At 55.0% G+C, this 26,864-nt stretch overlaps 2 protein-coding genes across 6 annotated transcripts in view; one reads left to right on the forward strand and one right to left on the reverse strand.

Annotated features, from left to right (window-relative positions):
• Nucleotides 1-654: 654 nt before the first annotated feature.
• NOC2L (NOC2 like nucleolar associated transcriptional repressor) lies at nucleotides 655-24,636 on the forward strand. Of its 4 annotated transcripts, none has more exons than XM_030289591.4 (19): nucleotides 655-754; nucleotides 1,121-1,318; nucleotides 1,663-1,834; nucleotides 2,197-2,316; nucleotides 2,872-2,989; nucleotides 3,304-3,394; nucleotides 3,808-3,886; nucleotides 5,413-5,523; nucleotides 6,436-6,549; nucleotides 7,631-7,819; nucleotides 9,542-9,681; nucleotides 12,193-12,304; nucleotides 15,319-15,432; nucleotides 15,610-15,711; nucleotides 18,570-18,713; nucleotides 19,129-19,242; nucleotides 21,836-21,971; nucleotides 23,206-23,340; nucleotides 23,644-24,636. In XM_030289591.4, the coding sequence occupies exons 1-19, from the start codon at nucleotides 657-659 to the stop codon at nucleotides 23,772-23,774; spliced, it is 2,418 nt and encodes an 805-aa protein (XP_030145451.4). In that variant the 5' UTR covers nucleotides 655-656; the 3' UTR covers nucleotides 23,775-24,636. The 4 variants fall into 4 exon arrangements, with proteins under 4 accessions (XP_030145451.4, XP_030145452.4, XP_012425893.5 ...); XM_030289592.4 differs by having other exon boundaries at nucleotides 23,647-24,636; XM_012570439.5 differs by having other exon boundaries at nucleotides 1,666-1,834.
• The window catches only part of SAMD11 (sterile alpha motif domain containing 11), a 70,588-nt gene continuing 68,238 nt past the window's right edge, over nucleotides 24,515-26,864 (reverse strand). For both annotated transcript variants that reach the window (XM_030289589.4, XM_041720311.2), the window contains exon 14: nucleotides 24,515-25,838. In XM_030289589.4, coding sequence (XP_030145449.4) covers nucleotides 25,602-25,838 — 237 coding nt within the window. In that variant the 3' untranslated portion in view covers nucleotides 24,515-25,601. The remainder of the gene's footprint in view (nucleotides 25,839-26,864) is intronic.

Genomic DNA, 26,864 nt, shown 5'->3' on the forward strand with positions numbered 1-26,864 from the left:
CGGACAGAGAGAGCCCTGCAGCCCCTGCCAAGGCCTGGGCACCCTTCCACGGGAAATTCGCCTGGTGTCCATCCTCAAACCATGCCTGGTGCAGCTTAAAACTCCGGCCTGTGTCCTGTCACTTGTACAGAGACAAAGAGAGTGACCACCACTGTGTTACACGGACAAAGACAGTGACCACTACCTGGCTACAGCCTCCTGTTAGGTTGGTGTGGAGGGTGAGAGGATCCCCCCTGAGCCTCCTTTTCTCCAGGCTCAGCTCCTTCAGCTGCTGCCCATAGGAGATGTGGTGCAGAGCCTTCCCCAGCTCCATTCCCCTTCCTCGGAAACACACTTCAGCCCCTCAATGCCTTTCCAGGGGACACACAGCACCCCAAAACCCTTCCAGTGGACACTGCAGCACCCCAATATCCTTCCAGGGGACACACTGCAGCACCCCCAGTGCCCGTCCCGAAGTGAGCGGCCCAGAGGCGGACAGGGCACTCGGGGCACGGCCTCTGCAGGGCCGGGAAGGCGACAGTCCCTTCCCTGGCCCCGCCGGTCCCGGTCCCGGTTCCGCCCGGAAATGGCCGGGCCCGAGGGAGCGGCGGGAGGGGCGGGGCCAACGTCGTGGGCGGGGCGTGGCTATGCATGAAAATATCCTAATTTACATAATTATGGGCGTGATCGTGTCGCCCCGCCCCGGCCGCGCTCCACGCCGGGACCGGAAGCGGCGGCCGCGTGGCGGAGGCAACATGGCGGCCCCCGGGAGGCGGTGAGCGCCGCGGCGGAGGGGTCCGGGAGGATCCGGGACACGCCGGGATGAGCCTTCCCTCACACGCTCCTTTCCCCCCTCACACGCTCCTTTTCCCCCCTCACACGCTCCTTTTCCCCCCTCACACGCTCCTTTTCCCCCCTCACACGCTCCTTTCCCCCCTCACACGCTCCTTTCCCCCCCTCACACGCTCCTTTTCCCCCCTCACACGCTCCTTTCCCCCCTCACACGCTCCTTTTCCCCCCTCACACGCTCCTTTCCCCCCTCACACGCTCCTTTTCCCCCTCACACTCTCCTTTCCCCCTCACACTCTCCTTTCCCCCCTCACACGTTGATTTCCCCCCTCACTCTCCTTTCTCCCCGCAGGAAGCTGGCAGAGCGCAGGAAGCTGGCAGAGCTGAGTGTGGACGAGTTCCTCGCTGCTGGCTCGGACTCGGAGCATGACGGCGCCTGGGAGGAGGAGGAGGAGGAGAAGGAGGAAGGCAGCCGGGCCCTTAATGGCGCTGCGAGGCAGAGGAGGCCGAGCGGGAAGGCGGCCCAGGGGCTGCAGGCACGGCTGGGCAGGTGAGGGGGGCTCAGCCTGGAGAAAAAGCCTTTTTTCCTTTCCACAGCTCCCTGACAGGAGGGGACAGCCCCAGGTGGGCCTCAGTGTCACCAGGGGAGGTTCAGGTTGGACATCAGGAGGAATATCTCTGTGGAAAGAGTGGTCAGGCATTGCCCAGGGAGATGCTGCAGTGCCTGGAGCAGCTCTGAGGAGCTGAGAAGATCTGTGGTGGTTTTTCCCAGGCGTGTTCATCTATCCCACTGCCATCTGGTATCTTGCTGTTAAGATTAACCCTTAACAAAGTGTTTTTGTCCCAGCCTGGGCAGAACTTTGGGCAGTGAGTGAACGATGAATTCTCTCCCAGCAGGAAGAAGGGAAAGGTGTCTGAGCACAAGGATCAGCTCTCCAGGCTGAAGGACAGAGACCCCGAGTTTTACAAGTTTCTGGAGGAGAACGATCGCAAGCTGCTGGACTTTGATGCCTCAGACAGCTCAGAGGAAGAGGAGGCTCTGCACAGACCCCCCGATACCCTCGAGGTGCCTGCCTGGGATCACTGAACTCAGTTCCACGGGCAGTGTTTGTGTCCCAGTGCCAGCCCTGAATCGTGGCATGATTTGGGTTGGAAAGGGCCTTAAAACTCATCCTGCTCCAGCCTGGCTTGGACACTGCTTCCCTGTGCCACCCTCACAGGGAGGAGTTTATTCCCAGCCCCAGCTTCCCTGTGCCACCCTCACAGGGAGGAGTTTATTCCCAATATCCCATCTGAACCATCCCTGCTTTGCACAGTGCATTAAGGAGCCAGCCCTGCCTGCCTCCCTCATCAGTGCTCAGTACAAGAGCTGGGGCCAGGCAGGGGTTGTAGAAACCTTCCCTCAGTCCCTCCTGCTGGTCTCTCTAGGAAGCCAGTGATGAAGATGAAGATGATGAAGACGAAGAACAAGAAAAAGTCAAAAGGAAGAAAATTTCCTTCATCCCTGTGAGCTTGAAGATGGTGGAGGAGTGGAAGAAAGCTGCCCAGGTGAGCAGGGGTTGGGACACACAGCGCTGGAGAGTTCTCCTCCCTGCCCATAAAAGGGCCAACTTGAGATCTGTTCACCTGGCACAAATTTTATTCATTTATTTGTTCATCTGGCACAAAATTTATGTCCCAAGCCCCCAGAGCTCTTGTGCCTTCAGCATGAATTTGGGCTGCAAGGTTCAAGTACTTCCATTCCATATGAGGGAGAAGCTGCAGAAATGTGGCTCAGAAGAGGCCAGAGTGATCAAATTTGGATTTTTTTACCCTCTGGCAGCTCCAGGAGCTTTCTTAGTCACATATTTAGTAGTGATGGAGTAGCTGAGGGGAATGAAGCTCAAACTGGGAGTTGCTTGCAGCTGATTAATTCCTTCTCAAGCCTCAGCAGTTAAAAGCCAGTTTCAGGGAGTTTGTTAACCCTGCCCTGGTGCTTGAGGATGGAGCTCTTTTTGCCATCAAATTCCCAGTGAATTCCACCCCTGCCCCAGCCAGGAGCTTCAGAGTTCCAGGAGATCCCTTGCCTCTCCTCCTCAGCAGCCCCTTTTCTTCTTTCCCCAGAGGAATCTCACCCCAAAACTCTTCCATGACATCACCCAAGCCTACAAGGCAGCTGTGGCCACCACCAGAGGTGACAGTGGGGGTGACCCCAGCAAGTTCCAGGTGACTGACACTGCAGGTGAGGGAAGGGACATCATCGGGGGGGGAGTTAATTCACCTTTCACTTCCTTCAGGAGCTTGTCTTGCTGTGCTGCTCTGGGATCTTTCCTTTCAGGGGTTCTTGGTGCTGTTTCCTTGGGGAGGTGGCCCCTGTGCCTTCCAGTCTTCAATCAAAAATTGAATATAAGGCAGACTGGGGGTGTCTAGAAGGCAGTGCAGGAGTTGTGCCATGGAAATCACTGGCTCCAGTTCCTCAGGGACCTCTTCCCCTTGGGAGAAGCAGGAATCCATGGAAAACCACTGACAAATGCTTTCCTGGCTTGTTTCACCCAGTGTTCAACGCCCTGGTGTCCTTCTGTATCCGGGACCTGTTCCACCACCTGCACAAGCTGCTGCTCCCCAAAGCCCCCAAGAACAAGCTCAAGTAAGTCTTGGAGGGCGTTGAGACCTCCAGGAAAGCTGCTGGGGATTTCCAGAGCTGCCTTTGGGCTGGGAAAGGGGTGCCAGCTCTTCCCAAGCACTGAGTGCCTGCTGATGCTCACAGGCTGCTTCTTTTCTTCCCCGGCTTGTGTCCCCTGCAGTATCAAACTCCAGGCGTTTGCAGAGCACGTGTGGCTTCAGGGAGTCTGGAATTTCCTGTGCTTGCACTCAGGGGGCAGTTCAGGCACTGGGAATTCGTTTTCAAAGGAAGGGACCAACCTTTCTGCTGTGCCCCTGCAGTGTGTGACCCCAGCTCATGCTTTGCAGGCAGTTGATCTCACTGCTTGTTTTGCTGCTGAAATCTGGTTTATTTGGGTTTTTTTTTTAAAGCTAAACCCAACTCTTCCTCCTTTCCAGAATGGTTCTCCCTTCCACCAGCCCCCTCTGGGGAAAGCTACGACTGGACATCAAAGTTTATCTTGGCTGTACCATACAAGTAAGAAACATCATCATTTTCTGTTTCTGGGGTCAGTCTGGGCCTTGCTGGGCTGTGTAGGATATTTTGGGGTGAGGCAGATGGGGTTTGCCCCTCTGAGGTTTGTGTTCATTATTTCCCCGTGTAGTTTTGGGATTATTTGGTCCAATTAACAATTTGGAGGTTCAGAGGATGCTTGGGTCAGAATAGGTAAGGCAGTAAAGAAGGGTTGAATTAACATTCTGGCAGCTCTCTCTGTTTTAATTTGTCTGGCAGATTAATATTTAATAGGCTTATAAGGAGTTTGCAGTCTGTGTTCCTGCAGTCTGCATCATTAATTCATTTTTTGGTGCTGTGATCTCTCCACTTGAGGCAAACACTGAGATGTTCTGCTGGTGACCTCACATGAGGCATCTCTGACTGATAAAGTTCCGTCCCATCCATGCAAAATTTCTGTTGTTTCAGAGATGATTTATGGATTATTTCTGAAGGAAACTCCTACCTCCACTTAATTTTCTTTTTGAGATTGCTTCATTAGCATCCCCAGATTGGAATATTAAAACCAAACCAACACTGATTCTTCAGCAGTGATTCTGAATTCACTGATTCTTCCCTTGAGGGAAGGGACACCAGGAGTGACAGCCCAGGAGCTGCTGTGCCTCAGCTGGGAGCTGGCACAATGACTTAGCAGAAAGAGCAATTTAATCAGGAGAGCTTTTTTTTTCCTCCCCTCAAGCTGTGGTGCCTGTCTCCAGCAGCAGAGCATTGCAGACAAGGAAAAGCTGGGAATGCAGTCCCTGGGAGCAATCCCTGCCCCTGGGCTGGCTCCTGAGAGCCCTCAGTCCTCCCCACAGCGGCTTTCTGGCACCATTTCTGAGCAAAATCTCCTTTTGGTGTGTGAGGGACTTGGCCAAGTCTGCTCGGTCCAGAATCCTTGCAGAGCAAGGAGGACAGTGAGGAGGCAGATTAAACGTGGACAGAATGCCTGTGCTGCTTCCAGGAGCTGGGACTGCATCGGGCAGAGCCCCTCAGAGTCACCTGCAGCTCCCCTTGCCTTCAGGCTGGGAACTGACTGGGTTTGTCTGCGGTCAGCTGAGCTGGACAAGCTGCAGACACAGACATTTGCTTCTTCACGTTTTGTCAAAGCCTTTCCTTGAAGGAGAGTTAACCCAAACACCCAAAGAATTCCAGAGATCCTGGAGAGATCCAGTGTGCTGTCAGGCAGCTCGGGTGACGTTTCCTTGTGCAGGCTGAGGGTGGGTTTGGCCACTTTGGTGCCCTGCACTGCAGACAAACAGAGATTTTGCAGCACCCACAAGGGAGGTGCTGTGTGATGAGCTCAGGGGCATCAGCCATGCAGGGGCAGCAGCCTGAGCTCCCATTACCTGCAGGGCAGCTCTGCAGCCTCTGCTCCTGCCCTGGTCCAGCTGCTGGGCTTTGTGTGAGCTCCTTCCTGCCTGAGCAGTGTTTGGAACCAGCGACTTGCAGCTGGAGGGAGGGTGGTGAGCCCTGCCTGCACACTGGGGGTGTTCTGCTCTCCTCCACAGCTGCTGGCGTGCCTGACAGAGGCCTCAGTGGGAGCAGCAGTCCTGCAGCACGTGAACTGCACAGTCCCCTATTACCTGTCCTTCCCAAAGCAGTGCCGGGCCCTGCTCAAGGTAAGGGGGTGTGCTGGGATGTGCCACTGGCACCCGAGATGCTTTTTCCTCTCCTTTCATCTGAGCATTTGTGGTGTTTGGGCTGGATCCCGTGGCAGCCAGTCCCTTGTGGTGGTCCCTTGCTCTGCTGCTGTTCCTGGAGAGCATTCCTGCCTCTCTCCAGGTGCCACGAGGTGATGCCAGGCTGAGGTGAGCGTGTGGGTGGCTCTGTTTGTAGCTGCTGCTCCCCAGGGAGGTGTTTTGGGAAGCTGCTTCCTCCTCCCAGATGGAGGAGTTGCTGCCAGGCCCTGGGAATGTCTGTGCTGCCTCTCCACTCGGGGAGCTGGGGGTGGAATATTTCTGTGGCAGCTCAGTCACAACTGCTGAGCGTCAGCAACAGCACAGGAGGGCTGGGAGACACCCAGGGCAGCAGGGTGGCATCTGAGTGGCACCTGCAGCTCTGGAAGGAGGCAGGGAAGCCTTTGGTGGTGGAGATGACTGAAGTCATGCAGGGCTGGAGGCTGCACACCTCACAGCTGCTGCAGGCATTTCTGGGAGGGCTTTTCCAGCCCTGCAGTGAGCCCTCTGTGTGCTGTGCATTTCCCTGGTGCAGCTGAGCTGACTGGTTGTGGGGGGCACCAGGTGCCTCCTGCCAGGGCCAGGTGAAGCTGGGGGAGAGAGCTCAAATGAGTATTTAACCACACAAAGAAAAGTTGTGTATTTTTTAGAGATGCTGGTTTTGGACAGGTTCCTTCATTGATCATGGAAACATCAGCCTGGGCTGTTGTGAGGGTGTGAGGACAGAGGGGCTGCCAGTGACTGACTGACAGCACATTGTGTCACCTTGCTGGCAAGGAGGGAGTCCAGGCCTGTCTGTGGCCAGCAAGGAGCTCTTTGTGCCTCCACTCACCTGTCTCTGTGGTTTTATCCCAGCAAACCATCACTCTGTGGAGCACAGGGGAGGAGACAGTCAGGGTCCTGGCCTTCCTGGTGCTGAACAAGATCTGCAGGTACAAGAAGGAGGTTTACCTCAGCCCCCTGATCAAGGTAAGCCTGGCTCTTGCTGAGATCTGCACCTCTTCTTCCTCATGTTGTGTGCAAATACCTCAGAGCCTTGAGCTGCAGGGGAGCAGGCACTGGGGTGATGCTGGCAGCTCCCAGAAAACCAAACAGGGCAGAAATTCTGTCAGCTCAGGGTGATTCCTGCTTCCCACTGCTGGGGGCACAGAGACCGAGCAGGGGAGCTCTCTGGTGCCTGATGGATCTTCATCCCCCCAGTTTCCTGAGTGCTGCCATCCTCCTGAGCTGCTCTGACCTCTCAGCCGAGTCCCCGGGTGTGTTTTCCTGCCACAGTGGCACCTGAGCAGGAGAGCTGTGCCCAGCCATCCCCAGGTGTGGCTCAGCCCCTCCTGCTGCCAAGCAGTGGTGGGCACATCTCCAAGCTAAACACACTCCTGTCTGCCCTGGAGAAGGAGCAGGCTGGGTTGTTCCTTTCTTTGGTCAGAGCAGCACTTCAGCCCTGGTTTGGTGTTAAACAGAAGTAAAACCTTACAGAAGAAAGGCCTTGTAAAACATGGTTTGGGCCTTGCTTCTCTAGCTAAGAGAGTATGAGTATCCTGATGGGAACTAAGCTAGCCTGATGAGTTCCCATAACAATAAAATCCTGTAACAGTGAAAATCTGCTTAGTCTCCTGAGAAAGAATTCTAAGGCTGTAACTGTTAACAGCACCTGCAAAAACTAGCCTGAATCATTAAAAGAAAAAATGCAAACAATGTCTAAAAAGAGACACAAGCATGTAACCACCTCTAGCAAAATAACCAAACAAACAAGGTAACAACGATTTCCCAACCAATTAGAATTAGGCACAATGCTTTCAGAAAACCCTATAAATTCAGGCTCTAATTAATTCACTGCTTTATATTTATTATTTAAATTAAATATTTATATTCATATAGTAATTGTTTGTAATTAATTCACTTCTTTCACTGCTTAAAGAAGAATGTGCCTCATCAATCTCTAAGGTGAGGTCACAGGGACAGTTTGGTCACACTGGGAGGGGCAGAGGAGTCCGAGAATGCTTTTTGCTGTGTTTCACATTGCTGCTTTCTCATCCCCTTCCCCTGGCAGCAAATGTACATTGCCTTTGTGAAGAACTCCAGGTTCACCTCTCCCAACGTGCTGCCCATGATCAACTTCATGCAGCGCACGCTGACGGAGGTGCTGGCCCTGGACAGCCCCAGCTCCTACCAGCACAGCTTCATCTACATCCGCCAGCTGGCCATCCACCTGCGCAGCGCCATGACCCTCAGGAAGAAGGTGGGCACCCTCCTCATCCTCGGGGGGCTCCTGGGACAGGGCTGGGCAGGAAAGCGGGCATTTATCAAAGTCCTTCGCAGGATGTTGGAATCTGAGGTATTGATGATCCCAAGACTGTAAAAAGTCTCTGTCTTTCAGCCCCACTGCCAAAGCAGAAGCCATAAATGGTCTGTGCTGGTTTCAAGGTTGTTTATTCTGTTTATCTCTAACATGTTCTGCTGCCCTGCCGCAGCTCTGTCCTGCAGGGCAGCGTGTGGGGCTCTGCCCTCAGTGGAATGGTACAAACATTAAATACCACAAACTACCTGTGCTGGATTTACAATAACGTGCCAATATCTGTCACCTACGTTGGACAGTGTGTCCCCAGCCTGAACCAACAGAAAAATGCCAACACCACAGTGAAACATGGAGGGCATGAAGAAGGAGAAAAAGGACAAGACACACCCAATTTCCTCCATCTTGTCCCCTTTGAACCCCTCATCTAGAATCCTAAAATTTTACTTTTGCACCCATGCCAGGGAGCACCTGGGAGTTGTCTGTGCTGAAATTTCAGCCAGGAAGGAGAAAAAAAATGAAGCTTTGGGGTGAGCTCGTTGTGGCCTCAGAGGACCTGAAAGGAGCCTCTGAGAAAGGCTCTGCCCAGCTATTTCCAAGGGCCTGTGGTGGCAGGATTAGGGGGAATGGATTCCCACTGACTGGAGGGCTAGATTGGATACCAGGAGAAAATTCTTCCTTCTCTGAGAGGCCCTGGGATGGATTTCCCAGAGCTGGGGCTGCCCCTGGATCCCTGGAAGTGTCCAAGGGCAGGCTGGATGGAGCTCAGAGCCTGGGCTGGAAGCTGTCCCTGCCCGCGGATGATCTTCAAGGTCCCTTTGAACCCAAACCCTCCTGCAGGCTGGGAGTTGCTTTTCTCTCCACACTTGCAAGAGTTTGTGCTGCACTTTCCATCCTGGACACCCTTTTCCCCTCTGAGGCTGCTGTTTGCAGCCTCTGATACAAAACCTGCAGGTAAAGCAGCTTAGGAGGTGCCCTGGGGTGCTGCAGCTCCCAGCAGAGTCCGTGCTAGTAAAAGGGTTTAACAGAGCAGCTCAGAGCTCTGGGGAGCAGCCCTGCTCTCAGCCACCTCCAGTCTGACCTGGGAGATCCCAGTCAGATTGCTAATCCTGGATTTAGTCCTGTTTAGCAAAACAGACCCCACAGATTAACTGTTGAGCTGCCCCCAAAGTGGGCAGGCTTGGTGCCCAGCTAAATCTCCTGGCTGGTCAGACATGGGGATAAATAAGCAGAGATAAATGAAGTCTGGGCTGCAGATCCCCTAATTGGATTGCACTGGCTCCTTACACCCTCAGCTGTGGCCCAGACAAGGAGTAAATCCACTTGGTGTCACAGCTGGGAGGCGTGTGGCACTGCAGATGGGCATGGCACCACCAGAATGTCCCAGTGCAAGCGCTGGGCCTGTCTGAATGGACACTGGGTGGTGGTGAGGGTGGTTACAGAGCAGGCTGCTCGTCTGTTCTGCGCAGGAGAAGCTGGAAAAGCTTTCTGCTCCATCTCAGTGACCTGGGCAGGGCTGGCACAGCCCTGCCATGTCCAGCTGTGCCTTGGCTTAAGCCCCTGCTGCAAGCTTGGGCCCAGTGGCTGCAGCTAAAGGATTCTGTGCCTGTCTCAGGACCTGTGCATCTGCTTTTTCTGCCATTATTTTTTTTCCCCCTTTTCCTGCAGGAGAACTTCCAGTCAGTCTATAACTGGCAGTACATCCACTGCCTGTACTTCTGGTGTCGAGTTCTCAGCACCATCCACCCCAGTGAGGTCATGGAGCCCCTCATCTACCCCTTGACACAGGTCATTATTGGCTGTATCAAGTGAGTGGAATTCCTAATGCTTTTTTCTCTGCTTTGGTATGTTATTTTACAGTTCTGTGATTTGGATTTAACCATGAATGGTCTCAAAGCTGCTTTTAATTGAAATTTTCCAGCCCAAGATGTGTGTGAGCAGCTGTTTAGGGGGTGACAGAGTTGTTATTCTTTCCTCTTTGTACAAGAAAAGTCTCAGTCTGAATAACCTGGGCAGATTATCCTTGTAACTGCAAGGAGAATGATCTGCCTTGCTTCAGAAAATCCTCATCTGCAGCTCTGTAAGTGCATTTAGAAGCTGCATTTTTGGTGCCTGTTTGTTGGGATTGGAAGAAGTGGGACACAGTTTTTATTTTCAGGATGTCAGCTGAGAATTCCCTCCTCACATCAGTTTATGTGGATGAAATGTTTGTGCTCTGAGGTGCCTGTTAACAAGGAGCATTGAGGGAATTTTGGGATCTCTGTGATCTCCCAAATCCTGTTAGCTCTGTTAACCAGATTCTCAGCTTTGGAGCCCGGGTCTGGAAGAAGTCCCCAGCGGTGATGGAGATAAGCAGATTTAAACGATCAGATAAGAGGATGCAAACATCCCTCCTGCCATCCCCCACTGCCCTGGGGTGGGTCCAGGCACCTTCCTGCCTGTCCAGCAGACAGATCAGGATCTGGGGCTGAGGAGAGGGAACGGGGTGAGGCCCAGCAGGTTTTTTGGCAGCTTGGCACTGCCTGGCGAGGCTCTGGAGGTTTGGGAACCCCAGATGGGTTTGGGGTGACCTCACTGAGGCCTTCCAGGAGCTGAAGGAGCTACAAGAGAGATGGAGAGAGGATTTCCAAAGGATGGAGGGACAGGACAGAGGGTGTGCCTTCATATGAGATAGCAGGAGAAAATTCCTCCTCCTAAGGGTGGGGAGGCCCTGGAATGGATTTCCCAGAGCAGCTGTGGCTGTCCCATCCCTGGAAGTGCCCAAGGCCAGGCTGGCAGGACTTGGAGCAGCCTGGGATAGCAGGAGGTGTCCCTGCACGTGGCACTGGATGAGTTTAAGTCCCTTCCAACCCCAAGCATTCCATGAGTGTGTGATTCCAGCTGGATCCCCCCCGAGCCGGGCTGGTGGCTGGGGTGTGGGGGAGCTGTGGCTCCGTGGCACAGGGCACTGTGTGACCTCTGCAGTCCCTTCTTTGTGCTGCTGTGCCATTTCCCGAGGGGTGGAGGGGAGCAGAATCCCATTCCTGCTGTCCCAGGGCCGGGAGGTGGCGCCTGGCTCCAGCACAAGGACTGTCCCCATGTCCCTGGGACCTGCTCCCCCGGGACCTGCTCCCTCCTCCTGAGCTGCTGTACCCCCTGTGCTGGTCCCTCTCCACGCTGGTGCTTGTTTTTAGCAGCAGAAGCTCCTGTCCTGGTTTCCCCTTTCCCATCACCTTTTCCTGGCCTTGTCTGCTGGGATCTGTGTGCTGCTCCCAGTCTGAGCTGCAAACATGGAGCTGTTCCCTGGTGCGTGTGGTTGAATGGGGATTTTTGGTGCCTGTGGCATTCCAGCCTCTCAGCAGGGGCAGGGGAGAGCGCAGGGCCAGCCTGAGTGCTCTGGAGCTGAGGGGAGATGGCTCTGTCCCCTCTGTCACCAGGGCTGTCACAGCAAGGGCTGTGCCAAGTCAAACCAAGCCTTGGGGCTGTTGCCAGCCCTGCAGCAGGACAGGAGCCACCCCAAGTGATGGCAGAGCCCTGGGGACTGCTCTGAGCGGGCAGGGAGCGGGAGCTGCCTGAGCAGAGCTGGTCCCAGCTGTGCCTGGCATTCCTGGGCATCCAGCCCTGGGATGTGGAGCAGGCACAGCCACACTCTGAAATGAATGGGTTTGGTTTACAGTAAATCCATACACTTAACAGCTTTATTCCTCCATCAATTAATTCCTGACAATGGCTTTCGTCATCTCCAGAGGTGCCAGAGCAGGGGTGCACAGTAGATTTATTTCTGTAGTGGGTCCAGTGGCAATTATTTCACTATTTGGAAGGGGGATGCAGCTGATTTATGGTGCCTGGTCAAACATTTTTATTTTGTGGGCTCTCCTGGATTGCTCAGCAAGTCCTTTGGGGAGGGAGGGGTTCATTTATCAGCTTGGCTCTGTCATCTGTGAGCTGTGGTTTAAAAACATAGAATTTTTAATGCTGGGGGCTTCTGTGCAGGTCATTGGGTGAGAGGCATGAGAGTGGGACAGAAATGAGTTTTAGGGGTTCCTCTCCATTCTCTCCCTGCTCCTGGGGGAGCTGATTCTGCTCAGTCCCAGCCTGACATGGAGTGGGCTCAACCTTTGTCTTAATTACCTTAATTATTTGAAATACGGGTGCAAGTCAGTTAGGGCCCTTCTTCCTTCTATGAGAATTTTATTTCTAGCTATGGGGTGGCTTCAGCAGCCCAGGTTGCTTTCCTGTGTCACTGAAGGCTGCAGGTGCAGTTCCTCTGTAAATTTGGCCGAATATGATTTGGTTTTATTTGTATTTATTTATTTTTATAATTTGTTTTTCCTGCCCAGGCTGGTGCCAACGTCTCGGTTCTACCCGCTGCGCATGCACTGCATCCGTGCCCTCACCCTGCTGTCCCAGAGCACCAGGACCTTCATCCCCGTGCTGCCCTTCATCCTGGAGGTGGGTTGGTCCCTGCTGGCGCCTTCTCCCACTGAACACACTCACTGCCCCACCAGCAGCTCCTGGGGGTTCCCACTTTGCTCGCTCCCTGAAATCCCTGGCAAGCAGCACCTGACTTGCTGAGAAAATGGGATTCAGCTTGTGCTATCTGTGAGTTGTACCTGATACTGCTGGGTGCAGAATGCATTGCCAGGGCTTGCACTGGTGCAGCTGGAGCAGGCAAAGGGCCTGCCAGGGGAATTCAGAGCTGCAGGAATTCCCCAGGCTCCATCCTGCTGCTCTGGTCATCTCTTGGTGAAGACAGAGATGTTCCTGACTGCAGACAATGGGAAATGGAAGGAAAAAAGCACTTCGAGAATTGTAAAATCTTCTTTAGGAAGATATCAGTGAGGCCTCGAGCTTGGCATGAAGGAGAGACTCACTGCTGGGATAAGGGCCTGACCCAGCCAGGCTCACTCCTGATCAAGTTCTCTTGAAGCAAAGGCTTCTGTGGTTTGGGGTTGTTGTAAAGGTCCCTTGCAAACCACATCCTCAGCCTGTGGGATGTTTGTAATCCTCCTGCTCCCTGGCCTGGGTGGCTTTGCTTCCTTCCTCTTGCTCCTTCGTGTCTGAAACCCTGCCAGCCAGATTTTGGGACAGAGGCATCTCCCCTCTGGGGCCATGGTGCCCAGAGGGAGGATTCCTTTTGCTTTTTAGTGCTGTAAGAGACAAAACTCAGGGCCTTCCTCCATCTTTGCATTCTGGCCCTGACACCTTGTCCCTAACCTGGGTGGCAGGCTCCAGCCAGGTGCTGCCATTCTGCACCCTGATCACCCTCAGGTGTTCCCACTAAGGTACATGATCACCCTCAGGTGTTGCCCTGATTGTCCTCAGGTGTTCCCATTAGGGCACTTACCAGTCTCAGGTGTTTCCCCTCTGCCCTGATCACCCTCAGGTGTTCCCACTAAGGCACATTGTCAGTCTCAAGTGTTCCCATGATCACCCTCAGGTGTTCCCACTCTGCCCTGATCACCTTCAGGTGTTCCCACTAAGGTACATGATCACCCTCAGGTGTTCCCACTCTGCCCTGATCACCCTCAGGTGTTCCCACTCTGCCCTGATCACCCTCAGGTGTTCTCACTCAGCCACATGATTGCCCTCAGGTGTTCCCTTGATCACCCTCAGGTGTTCCCATGCCACCCAGCCCCCTGAGCCCCCTCAGCAGCTGTATTCAGGTGTGGGAGGTGACCTGCCCTTGGTGCCCAGGTGGCTGTGGTGGTGCTGCTGAACTCGTGGCTGTCAGCTCCCAAATTCAGCAGTGATTTCTCTGACAACACTAATCCCATAACACACCTTGCCCCAAACCAAAATCTGTTTGGAGCCCCTTACCCAGACCATCCTGAAGGGTCTGGGCAGGGCATGGTTTGGGGCTGGAGAGGGGCAGGAAGGATCCCAGGACAGGGGGTGCTCCCCTGCTCTGTTCCAGCTGACTCTGAGTGCAGGGAAGGAGCAGCTGTGGAGTTTGTGTCCCTGTTCTGGGCAGGTTTTGGAGTGTGGGTCCAGTGCAGCTGCTGGGGGAAGCAGTGCCTGAAGTTCTGCATTTCCCTGCTGCACCAAGCAGGCTGGGCCCCGTGGCTGCTGCTCGTTCAGGAGACCCAGATGCATGTCTGAGCATTCCCAGGGGCACAGAATTGCTCCCATGCATGGGGTGAGGCAGGGGTGCACAGCTGCTCTGCACTCTGGCAGGGGGAGCTTGGGAGTGCTGAAAATCCCCAAATCCCTCTCCTGCCTGCCCTGTCCTTCCCTCTGTCTGCCCGTGGTTTTCCCCTCAGCCACAGTGCTGCCTGGTGACGTTTTGTGGCCCCCTGGTCCCTCATTATCCCCGTGCCAGCCCGCCCCAAGGATTCCCAGACACCAGTGAGGCCGTGCCCCAGCCTGGCTGTCAGCCCTGGGCATGGGAACCACGCTTCTCCCTTCCCAGAGCCCCTGCCCAGCTCCCTGCCACCTCCTGGGCCACTTCAGAGCCTCTGGCTGCCCTTCCCTGCCCGCCTGGAGGCCTGGGAGGATCCCAGGGAGCCCTGTGCCTTCGGTGTGTGTGACCTGGGGGATCAATAGCTCTGTTTGGGCCAAAGAAATAACTGTGCATAACGAGGTTTATGGCATCGATTCCCCAGGCAAGGGCTCTTTGTTTGCACAAGCCCCCACGCTTGTCCCTCCGTTCCAAATAACCTGGATTGACAAATAAAATGTAAGAAATCAATAACAGTCTCCTGCTTCTGTGGCCTGGGGGCACTGCTGTGACCTGAGCAGCCTCTCCCTCCTGCTCCACTCAGCCTCCCCCGTGCTGCATCCCCACCCTGGGGAAGAGACACGATTTCCTGCCCTGGAGGGCAATCCCAGAGTGTTTGGGCACAGGGAGAGAGGAGCTGGGGCTGCTGCAGAGTGGGGTGAGCAGGAGTGCTCCTCACCCCTCTGTGGGTGCCACCAGATGTGCGGGTGTCATCAGCTGGTGGCTTTCTTGTTGTTGTTTAAATGAGGTGGAAGCCTCCTTGGCTGCCACATGGGATCCTCTGGTGGGGCTCTGCCTCAGACCCAGTGGTTTGAGCAGGTGTCCCTGGGACAGGTATTGCAGTGACAACAGTGAATTTGGTGTGAACATCACTTAGTCTTGCTTTGAAACGCTTCTCACCTTCAGGGACAGCTCCAAAACTTGCTCCAGCTTTGGGGTACAGCCTCTGACCATGAGAAAGCCGGGGCTGAGGAGCAAACCTCAGCTTCTCGTGCTCTTGCTTGTGTTGGTTTCCTCTCCACACCACAGCACCTTGCACACCACAGCTTCAGGTGTGGCTGGTGTTTGCTCCTTCCCTGTCCCTGGCGGGAATGTTTGGGAAAGCTGTGGGGCAGGGATCAGGCTTTGGGGTTTCTGGACTGTGTTCTTGGCTCTGCCACCACCTGTGGGCCCTTGTCTGAGTGGTGTGCTGGTTGCTTTGTGCTGTGATCACATTTGCACCCTTTTGGTTTTTTTTCTCTTCCAGGTTTTCCAACAGGTGGATTTCAACAAGAAGCCAGGACGGATGAGTTCCAAGCCCATCAACTTCGCCGTGATCCTGAAGCTCTCAAATGCCAACCTGCAGGAAAAGGCCTTCAGGGTAAGTGGGACCTCTGCCTCCAGCAGCGCCTGTGACAAGGAATGTGCTCCATGTCCCTGTCCCCAGAGGCAGGACACGCCTTTCCGAGGCTGGGAAATCCACGGGGTGTAAGTGCTGTAGGAAATCTGTGGGGTTTAGGTTGTAGCCAGTCTCTTGATTTGTGTTTCTCCTGCTCAGGATGGGCTCATTGACCAGCTCTATGACCTGCTGCTGGAATATCTCCATGGCCAAGCCCACAGCATTGGCTTCCCAGAGCTGGTTCTCCCCACTGTCATCCAGGTAAGGGGGCAGGCACTTGTGGTGGTGCCCTGAGTGTGCACAGAGCAGGATAAAGTCGTGTAAGCTAACAGTGACCTCAGGATGGCCCTCAAAATGAGGGGAGAGCCATTTACCTCTGCTTAAATTTAATTTCTATCTGTGTTTTGGGAGGAGCAGAGGCATCACATCTGATTAGGCTGGAGGTAAGGGAAAGTGGCTCTGGAGTTTGTCGTCTGTTGGGAGCCAGAGTGGAGCAGAGGCTGCAGAGCTGCTCTGGGATGGGGTTGGGACGTGAACTCGGGTGAGTTCTTGGGGTTTCAGAGCTGTCCCAGTCGCTGTGGGGTCTTGGAGCAGAACCTGTGCTCTGAGCCCCAGTTTTCCTTGTCCTCAGCCTCCCCGGGGCGCTCTCCACAAGATGGCAATCTTCCCTCCCAGTCCTCCCTTCCCCAATCTTCCCTCCCAGTCCTCCCTTCCCCAGTCTTCCCTCCCAGTCTTTCCTTAATCTTTCCTCCCCAGTCTTCCCTCCCTTCTCAGGCTCCATTCCCTGTGCCCCACAGGCTGTTTGGGCTGTCCCTGGCACAGGGCTGTGCCCCACTGGCTGTTTGGGAAGCAGAGCAGCTCCTGTGCCTGTGCCTGTCCCCGCTGCTGGCAGCACAGCAGCTGCAGGAGTTGCGTGGGAGCTGCAGGAGCTGCAGGAGCTGATGTTTGGCTGCAGCAGCAGCTGCTGCCAGCCCCGTGCCTTCCACAGGCAGGGACCAGGCTGGAGCTCTGCAGAGGATGGATGCATGGATGGATGGATGGATGGATGGATGGATTCCTGCTCGGCTGCCTCTGCCCGCAGCCTCGTGGCGCCTGTCGGGCTGGGGGCTGGCCTTGGCTTCCCAAAATCTGCGTGGGGAGAGGCTTTTCTCCTGGAGAGCTGCCAGCCCTCTGTGCAGATCCAGCTGTGCCCGGCCTCCCTTCCCTCCCTGCCGGGCTCACGCCTCTCCCAGCGCCGGGGCAGGGCTGGCAGGGGCTGTGTCCCCCCTGCTCCTCCTCCTCCTCCTCCTCCTCCTCCTCCTCCTCTGCTCTGGGGGAAGCTGGGCTGAGCTTCCCAGCCTCAGCTTCCCAAATTCTGTCTGCCTGGAATGCAGGAAGCACCGGCAGATGAAAGGAGAGCCAGTGGGGATGGGAAACACTTCAAAGCTGCTGCTGCTGCCCCAGGGCTGAGCGTGGCACTGCCCTCCATCGGGGCTGTGGGGAAGAGCCCCTTCCCTCCCCAGAGCCCTGGCAGGCAGCACAGAGCGGCACAGAGCACAAGTGGGAGGCTGGAGGGGAAAAGCTGGCACCGAGGCAGGAGCTGGCAGGAGCCAGGCCGGGCTTGCAGCGAGCCAGAGGGGCAGGAGGTGCTCCTCGCCTCGCCTTGCCCTGCCAGCAGCACTCCTGCTGCTGCTCCCCCATCCCCAGGGAACGTTCTGCTGTCAGCAGGGCTCTGGGCAGGGTTTGGCTTCCCTGCATCGCTTCCAGTAAGAGGAGCTGGGGTTTTGCTCTGTGGGCTCTGCTGGGAGAAGCCTTTGGTGTTGCAGGCTGGCAGTGGGACAGAATCAACCCCAGTAATGACAGGGCTGGGGTGTGAGGCCTCAGGGCCATATCCACAGACACACGTTGCTGTTCTGATTGCTTTTCCTCTGCAAAGATCCCACTGTTCCGTTTGGCAGAGCAGGGAAAAGCACACACAGACCCTGCTTTTCCCCCTCTCTGTCCTTTATCTTCTTTTACCTCCCGGTTGTGTCCCTGCCTCTCTGAGATCTCATTAGGTTTCATTAATATCTGTGGCAGCTGGGGCTGGGCCTGTGAGGGGAGCAGGAATGGAGCAGTGAGGGAGCACACAGCTCCAAACTGCACTGACAGAGCCCAGGATTTTCCAGGATTTCTGGTGACACTTCTGCAAGGGAAGAAAAATGATAATGGATGTGGCAGCGGATGGAATGGATCTGGGGCTGCAGCTGGGGGGATCAAGTGAGATAAATCGAATGACAAATGCATCTCTCAGTGGAGATAAATATGCAGCACCTATAAAAAATAAATATTTTAGGAAGGGGGGGTGAGGGCAGGACAGGCTTCAGCAGCAGAAGGATTGTTGTGCTGATGGTTTCTTTGTGCTTTGGGGGAAGCAGGGAAGGTCTGGGTCTGAATTCCCATTTTTCTGAGCTGGGATGGGCTGGAGGGACAGGGACAAGGGCCCTCCCTGCTGCTCCTGAACAGGGAGCTCTGCAGTGTCCTGGCAGGGAGGGGCTGGCTGGCACTGCCACCTCGGGATGGGCACTGACAGAGGGACACTTCTCCTTGCTTCCCCAGCCCTGTCCCCCTGGGTGGAGGAGGCAGTAATGGATTTGCTGCCTGGAAGCCCTTTGTCTCCCTCCTGATAGCATCTCCTGGTCCCACTGGGAGGAAGGTTCCATCCTGGTTAACCGTTTCCTCCTGCCTCATTGGGCCTCTTTCCCTAAATCCAATGTCTGTGCAGTGTTTGTGTGCTTATTTGTGGCTCCAGCAAAGAGCTGGGCCTGCAGGGTTCATTCACACAGCTCTGCTGGAGCTGGGGGCAGCTGGCAGCAGCCAGGGAGCCACTGGAATTCCAGCCAGGAATCACCCTGGGCACCCCCGCCTCCCTTCTGTCACCAGGAGCATCCAGGGCTGCCTCAGCTCCTGGTTTGGGGTGTCACAGCAGGCTGCTGGTGGCTGGGGAGTGCCAGTTGTCATTTTTGGTGTGGGGTTGAGCCCTGGGAAGGTCGGGGTGCCAACTGTTGGTCCCTGAGGGTGGGAGATGCCTTTTCACCCACGGGATGTTTATGGGAACCCTGACACAGCTTTCATTCTTCCTCTCCTCTCCCTCCTGGCAGCTGAAATCCTTCCTGAAGGAGTGCAAGGTGGCCAACTACTGCAGGCCCATGCGGCAGCTGCTGGAGAAGCTGCAGGAGAACTCAGCCCACATCTGCAGCAGGAGGCAGCGAGTGGCCTTTGGTGTGGCCAGTACTGCAGCTGTGGTGAGCCTGGGGACACGGGGACAGCCCAGGGACACAGGGACAGCCTGGGGACATGGGGCACAGGGACAGCCATGAGCTGAAGCATCCTCTGGACCCCCAGAGGTGCCCCTTTGTGCGGCCTGTGGCACCACAGGATTGCATTTTCCAGTTTCCACCTCAGCCTCCGGCTCCCTCTGTGTCCCTGCAGTGCCCAGGGGAGAGTTCCCAGTCCCAGCACTCCTGACTCAGCAGCTGCTTAAGTAACTGAGGCTAAATTAATTTAGTCCTGCTTGCCTCTGAGTTGTGGCTGCCAATTTCTGCCCAGGAGCTGGGAAAATGTGCTTTGGGAAAGGGTCTTCACCTTGTGCCCTTGACTGCCTGTGCTTATTGGAAAAGTGCCTGGAAAACCTGGAAATGTGCACCCCTTTCTCCACAGGAGCAGTGGGAGAAGCAGGTGAAGGAGGAGGGGACGCCCCTGAGCAAGTATTACACGCAGTGGAAGAAGCTGAGGGAGAAGGAGATCCAGCTGGAAATCAGCGGCAAGGAAAGGGTGAGAACCAAATCCTGACTGTGGGGCCAGCAGGGCCACGTCCTGGTGACAGCCAGGGTGGTGCTGGCACTTTGTGTGGCCATCAGTGGGGACAGGGGACAGCCAGGGGATGGGGACAGGGGCTGGGGGACAGGGGACAGCCAGGGAATGGGGACAGGGACAGCCCAGAGTGGGCCAAGCTCCTGCCCCAGACTGGCCCTCTGCTCTGGTGGGACATGGCCTTGCTGCTGGAGCAGCTCTCTGCAGAGAGGGACAGATTTCGGGGTTTTTTTCTGTACATAGAGGCAGATTTGGGTTTTTTTCTCCACAGAGAGGCAGATTTGGGGTTTGCTCTGGAGAGAGACAGACTTGGGGCTTGCTCTGTTCAGAGAGAAGCAGAGTTGGGGTTTTTTCTCTACAGAGAGGCACATTTGGGTTTTTTTCTCTACTGAGAAGCAGATTTGGGTTTTTTTTTCTGTACAGAGAAGCAGATTTGGGGTTTGCTCTCAGCACAGAGAGGCACATTTGGGGTTTGCTGTCCTGGAGGCTGCCTGGCAGCCCTGCTGGTGAATAGGGCTGTTGTGTGGCTCGGTGGGACTGGTGGCTTAATGATGCAGCTTTGTGAGCCCCAGCAGGAGAGGGAACACCATGAGGCCCATTAGGGCTGGGAAAATCCATGTCCCATTAGCAGCCATTGGGGGGAAAAAAGGTAATAACAGGATAAAAAAAGAAAGGCAGGCTGGCTGGGAGCTGCAGCTTGCCTTAGACAACAGCTCTGACCCTTTCTGCCCATTCCATTTGCTTTTCCCAATGGCTTTTAATGGGATGGGGACTAATCAGCTTGCTGAGATCTGCAGATAGGAACCCTCTAGCTGGGGATTAAAAGGCTGGCCCCCAAATTAGCTAATTAGTGCTTGTGTGTGATGAGCACAGGGGCTGTGGGCTGTGCCAGTGCAAATCTCAGTCCTTTGGGGTCACCCCACAGCAAGCTGGGGTTTATTTTGAGGTGCCCATCCTGGGGTTTATTTTGAGGTGCCCATCCTGGGGTTTATTTTGAGGTGCCCATCCTGGGATTTATTTTCAGGTGCCCATCCTGGGGTTTATTTTGAGGTGCCCATCCTGGGGTTTATTTTCAGGTGCCCATCCTGGGGGTCCTGCAGGGTCTCAGAAGGGTGGGGGTGGCACAGCTCATCCAGCAGCAGGTCCTGTTTGACGTGCTCAGGCTGTGCTGGTGTCACCCAGAGCTGCCTTTGGAGATGGGCATTTTTCCTGGCTCTGGGGGAATGTGGAAGCCCTGGTGGCAGGACAGGAGCCTGCCTTGTCCCCCAGAAATGGTGGAAATTATGGAAAATCACCCTGTGGTGGGACTGGAGCAAACCAGGCTGTGGCTGCCCCATCCCTGGGAGGGCTCCAGGCTGGAAGGGGCTCTGAGCAGTGGAAGGAGTCCCTGCCATGGAAATGGAGGAGATTTTGGGTCCTTTCCTACCCAAACCATTCTGGGACCCTATAACCAGGCTGGGATAGGTGCCAGCCATGGGGCCAGCTGAGGGCAGCAGCTTGGCAGTGCCCCTGCTGCATTTTGCACCCCAAATCTCTTCCCTGGCACCTCTGGGCTGTTTGTCAAAGCCAGCCCTGTGCTGCTGCCCAGCAGAGCAGGGAGGAGCAGGGAATGGGGACAGGGACAGCCCAGGGGCCTCTCCCTCCCTGGGGCAGAAGGAGCAGTGGGAAGGTGATGATTTGGTGCTGGGTGTGATTTGTTCCCCTCTGCCCTCCCCTGCCTGCACTGGGAAGTGCTCAGCTCCAGCATCAGCTGGGCACCATAACCCTGGGAGGAATTGCTGGAATTGGCTGCAGGAGCAAACCCACAGCTCCATCTCCTGCTCCTCAGCCCCATCCTGGCTCTGTGGCTGTGCTTTCCCACTCCCTGGCTGGACAGGAGAGCGTTTTGGGGACAGCAAGTGAGTGATGACCCCGGGCTGAGTGTTTCCAAGCAAGCCCTAATGTGTGCTAATGCCTGAGTGCTTCCCAGGAGGGGTGTGCAGCCAGGCAGGGCAGGGGCAGCTGATCTCTGAGAGCACTTGGGATTGCATTTGCATTCTGATTATCTTTGCCCTGCTGGCCTGAGCCCTTGCAAGTAAATCCTCCCCCTAATCCCCCTCCGGAGAGGTGTAAAGAGCACTGAGGTGGTGTCAATTGAGAGGCCTTTAATGGCATTGGTATTGGCTGCCTGCTCCGGGGGCTCTCGGCCCATTGATCTCCATCAGGGCAGGGGATGGATGCAGACCCTGAGCATCCTCAGCACCTGAAACGCTGAAATCTGCACCCAAAACCAGGGAACTGCTGCTCCAGAGATGCAGAGGTGTTCCCAGCCCAACCTGCATCTTTGTCTGTTCCATTAGCAAAAGCAGTTTGCCAGGGGAGATGAGTGCAGCAGCAGAGCCCCGTGTGCCTCACTCACCCCTGGGACCCCTCACAAATCTGTGGCTGGCAGCAGACAGACCCAGCTGCTCTGGGCAGGCTGGGCAAAGCCGAGTTCCTGCCCTCAAACACAGCCTTGGACATTTGAAAACACAAATGAGGGCTGCTCTTACCCTGGGGTTTGTTTTCTTTCCAGCTTGAAGACCTGAACTTCCCAGAAATCAAACGCAGGAAGCAGAATGAGAGGAAGGAGGAGGATAAGAAGGAATTCAAGGATCTCTTTGAGCTGGACAGTGATTCTGAGGAGGAGAGTGGTGGATTCTCTGTGAAAGGTACAGGGCTGGGGCTGGGCTTGTCTTCTCCTTGTCCACAATCCCACTTTCCTTATTCACAGTCCCATTTTCCTTGCCCACAGTCCCTTTTTCCGTGCCCAGAATTCCACGTTTTGGGGGTCAGTTTGGCCCTGCCCTAAGGCGGTTCCATGCTGGGTTCAGAAGATTCCCTGATAAGGATGAAGTGGCACTGAAGGTGTTTGGGACACTTTTATCTCTCTCTCCCTCCCAGTCCAGCTCTTTTTAAATCCTCAGCCCCGTGTTTCTTTTCCTGGGTATGACCCACACTCTTGGCACCTTCCTTTTGTCACCCACGAGGTCAGAGCCCAAAAACCAGGGGATGAAGAGAGGCCTCTGCAGGTTCTGTGCAAGGCAGGGGCTGTCACCAGCATGGGGACCTTTGATCCTGTCCTTGCTGCACTTCTGATGTATTTTTATTTTAATTTAATTTATTTATTTTTATTTTGTTTATTTTATTTATTTTTATTTGTTTTATTTTTATTTGTTTTATTTTATTTTATTTTATTTTATATTTTATTTTATTTTATTTATTTTATATTTTATTTTATTTTATTTTATTTTATTTTATTTTATTTTATTTTATTTTATTTTATTTTATTTTATTTTATTTTATTTTATTTTATTTTATTTTATTTTATTTTATGTTTTTATGTTATATCCTGACTGATGTTCCAAGCATTCCCAAAGCCCAGAAACCCCGGAGAGCAGGGGCTGATGTCAGCTGGGCTGTGACCACGAGAGGGCCACAGGAAATTGTGCAGCCTCCTGGGAAGTTCAGAGAGTTTGGGATAAATCTGCTGTTCCTCCTGGGGTGATCCCCGCTCCTGGTGCAGGAATTGCAGCAGGGTCACACCCCAGAACCCCCAGGGCAGCAGGAGAGGGGCTGGTGCAGGGAATTCCATCGGAGCAGGGGCAGCTTTCCCTGGAATGGAAATGTTTGTCAGGCAGGGAAGGATCCGGGCTGGGGAGGGGAGAGAATCCAGGGAACCCCCGAGCAGGGAAGAGCCGGGAGCTGGGGAGGCTCCTGCTCTCCTGTGAGTTCTGCTGCATTCCAGCTGGGATTGGGAATGGCTCAGGGAGAGGAGCTGGGCCTCTGGGGCAAAGGGAAATGGTTTTGGGAGGATACCGGTGAGAATGAGGAGAAACTTCCCCTTCAGAGTGTCTGGCCCTGCTGAGCTCCCTGTTCATGTCCCCTCACCCCTGAACCCTCCAGGGACAGGCAGAGCCTCGGATGACAGCTCAGAGGGCAGCAGCGAGGAGTTCGGGGAGGAGGAGGAGGATGGAGAAGGCAAGTACGAGGTGGAGGAGGAGGACGAGGAAGAACTGGAAGAGGACAGCGAGTCAGAGGGTGAGTGGGGAATTCCTGACAGCACCGGGGCTTTTTTGGGCTCTGTCCCAGCCTCCCTGGGGCAGTTTTGGTTCCTGTCCCAGCCTCACCGGGGCACTTTGGGCTCTGTCCCAGCCTCACTGGGGCAGTTTTGGTTCCTGTCCCACCCTCCCTGGGGCACTTTGGGCTCCTGTGCCCCCCAGGGCTGCTGTGCCCGGCCCTGCAGGGCTCTCCGGGATGAATTAATGAGTGTCTGGATTAATTGGCATGCAGCTGCCCCCCTGGCAGGCAGGGTGGCTGACAGCTCTCCCTCCTCTCCCCCAGCAGAGGAGGCAGCCCGGGACTCCCGGGAGAGCAGGAGCTGCCCCCGGGGGCTGTCCCGCTCCGACCTGGAGCAGCTGGCTCAGGGTGGGGAGGACCTGGTGCAGGACCTGGAGGTTTCTGACGAGGACTGAGCACCTGCAGCCCCTCTGCAGCACCTGGAGCTGCTCAGAGCCAGGACACACAGGTGAGACCAGCCCCAGGTGCCACCCAGGACCTGCTCAGTGACACAGTTGGACTTCTCAACCCAGCTTGGACTTCTCCAGCTTTTTCTGCCACTTCTGGTTTTGGTACCAATAAAACCCCAGGCCAAGTCAAGGCCAGTAAAAACTGCTCAGCAGAGGGAATAAAAGCCCCTCATTAAAATCTGCTGCTTTCAAGAGCCCAGGGTTCACCCCCAGCTCCTGCTGAGTGAGCAGAGCGAGGGCAGGCCGAGGGCTTTGTCCAGATTTGGCTCTGGGGCCCTCACCAGACCCTCCCCGGTGTCCTGAAGGACTGCAGAGGCTCTGCCAGAGCTTTGTAGCTTCCCTGGAAGCCTTGATCAGTTCAGGCTGCTCCAAGTGTGCTGCAGAAACTTTAAATTAAAGTTTCTTGGGTTGGGGACAGGCATGAATGAATAAAGAAAGGCAAAATTGGTAATGCAGGAAACACTGCCCAGGTGCAGCGCCTTAACTGTAAAGAAAAAGTTTTCACTTTGGAAAAGACTTTAACTTACCTGTTCTTCCCAAAGAGAGAAGAAATTTTCTCCTGGCTCTAGCTTAGTTGGGCAAGGTGCTGGCTGCCTTCTGCCAGCTGGGAACCAGCCCTGGATTGCATTCCAGGCAGGAAAGGAAGGCCAGAGACTGCTTGGGTAAAGCCAGGTACCATTTGTAAATTAAGTGGTTTTCTTTTTTATTTAAATTGATTGCTGGAAAGCATTTGTATCGTGATGTGATGGATAATGAATTTTTTTTCCCTTTTTTTTTTACAATATAAAGAAGCTAAAGTACCACCAAAGCTATTCTGTAAGAAAAACGGCAGCACGTGCAACGTTTAAACAAAAAACAAACCCAAAAATAAAAAGGGGATGGGGGGGGAGAGAGAGAGACAAAAGTACCACATGTGATTGTTGCTCACAACTGTACAAGTCACAGGAGGTCACCCCAGGAGTTCCCAGCTCATTCACAGTAGTAAAAACTCTGCCCGTGGTTCCAGCAGAACATCACCTCTGGAACACGGCTCAAAGTCCCCCCGGGCCCCTCCTGCCCCGCAGCAATCCGAACATCAGGGGGAAATCCACCTCTGCAGGGCTGGGGCAGGGCAGGGTCCCCTCTGTGCCCTCTGCTGTGCCAGCCCCGTGCCAGGGCAGGGTGGCTCTGTACCATCCGCACCAGTAAACATGGACGGGAACTTGCTTCTTGGTTTTCTTTTTTTTTTTTTTTGTCTTTTTTTTTTTTTGTCTTTTTCTCCTTTTTGTCTGTCTTTGGTATTGTTTTCAAAGTTGCTAGAGATGCATAGAACACCTGAATGAGGAACGGAGCCCAGCTGGCAGGAGGAGCAGAGCTTGGCTGCGGTGGCTGTGGATGGGTTGGGTTTTTTTGCTCGAAGTAGCGCTGGGAGGAGCAGAGCCCCTTCCCTTCCTTTCCCTGCGGAGTCCCAGCCCGCAGCTCCTGGAGGCGAAGAGCAGCCTGTCCATGATTCCATGATTCCCTGTGCAGGGTGGAAGGGAACGGGAATGGGAATGGGAATGCTGCCTCCATCCTCCAGCATCCTCTTCACTCGGCATCGTCCCACGACAACATCTTTGGATCATTTTCCTTCCTTCTCTTTCATTCTTTTATTTTGACAGTTCAAAAATCTCCGTGGTTCTTTTTTTAATATTCCCCAAACAAACAAACAAAAAAAAACCCAAAAAAAAAAAAAGCAAATGCATCCAAACCAATAAAATAAGAGAGCGAGGCCTCCCTCCGTGCCGGGCCGGGTCAGCAGGGCGCTTTGGGGGTGTCGCCGAGCAGGGCCGCGCTGCCGTTCTCCTGCTGCTTCGGGGAGCCGCGGCTGGCCGGGACGGCGCTGCCGAAGGGCGAGGCCACGCTGCCGGTGGAGGCCGGGCGCAGCTCCGGGGCCCCGTCCCGCTCCGGCGGCCGCAGCCCCGGCGGCTGCAGCGGCAGCGCCAGCGGGAGCCCGGCCATGCACAGCACCCGGCCCAGCCGCCGGGCCACCTGCGGGAGAGGGAACCGGCTGAGGGAGCGGGGATGGGACAGGAGAGTCCCCGGGGTTTGTGCCTCATGCCAGGGACTGCCCGCAGAAGCGGCTCTCCCACCCCTGGATGTGGTCAAAGCCAGCCTGGACGCAGCTTGGAGCACCCTGGGGTGGTGGAAGGTGGCCTTGCCCATGGCAGGGGGTGGCACTGAGGTCCCATCCACCCCAAACTGCTCTGTGGAACATCGCTGCAATGGAGCAAACCCGTTCCCATGCACCTGACAACCAGAGCAGGGAAGGCTTCCTGCTCTCGTTTCCTCGAGGATTTTGTCCTGCACTCCTGCTCCTGTTCCTGCTGGAGCCCAGGGCTGCCCAGGAGGGTCATTCCTGCCCTGTCACCCATGGACACCTCAGCAGGACTCTGCTCTCCCTCTGCTGAGGGCACAGCGCTGCCTGCCCTCTTGGCAACAGCAGGAACTGCTCTTCCAAAGGCCACGGCAGGGAGGGAAAATAGAACTCTGAACCTCTCCCTCCTGCAGCAGCTGCTGCCTCCCAGCACGGGCCAAAGGCCCCACAGCCTCCCAGCATCTCCACAGCTGCTTCCCATTTGAGCTTAAACAAAACCAGGGGCTGCTGCTGGACCCAGACAAGTGGGACTTTATTCAGGGAGCAGCATCAGCGCTCTGCTCCCCCCATCCAACCCCCAGCCCTGCCTTGTTACACAGCTTTAAACACTACTGATGGAATTGAAGGAATTTTTCAAGTTCATATCTCGCAGTCCCCCCACCCCAAGCCCCATCTCTGAGCTGTTCAGGGCTCTCTTGTTTTTTAAGGAACATAAAGAGTTTTATTTCCTCCTGAATTGACCCACGGGGAACAATTGCCCACAGACCCTTTTTATGAGCCCCCTCATAAACAGGGAGGGCTGCAGGGAAAGCAGCAAAGCCTCTCGTTGTTCCAGCACAGCACGAGCAGCGTGGCTCTGGGGACCTGTGCCAGAGCTGGCACTGCTGTCCCTGGGCACACAGTTCCCGGGCACTCAGCAC

The sequence above is a fragment of the Taeniopygia guttata genome, chromosome 21 (assembly GCF_048771995.1).
Source record: "Taeniopygia guttata chromosome 21, bTaeGut7.mat, whole genome shotgun sequence".
Classification (NCBI taxonomy): domain Eukaryota; kingdom Metazoa; phylum Chordata; class Aves; order Passeriformes; family Estrildidae; genus Taeniopygia; species Taeniopygia guttata.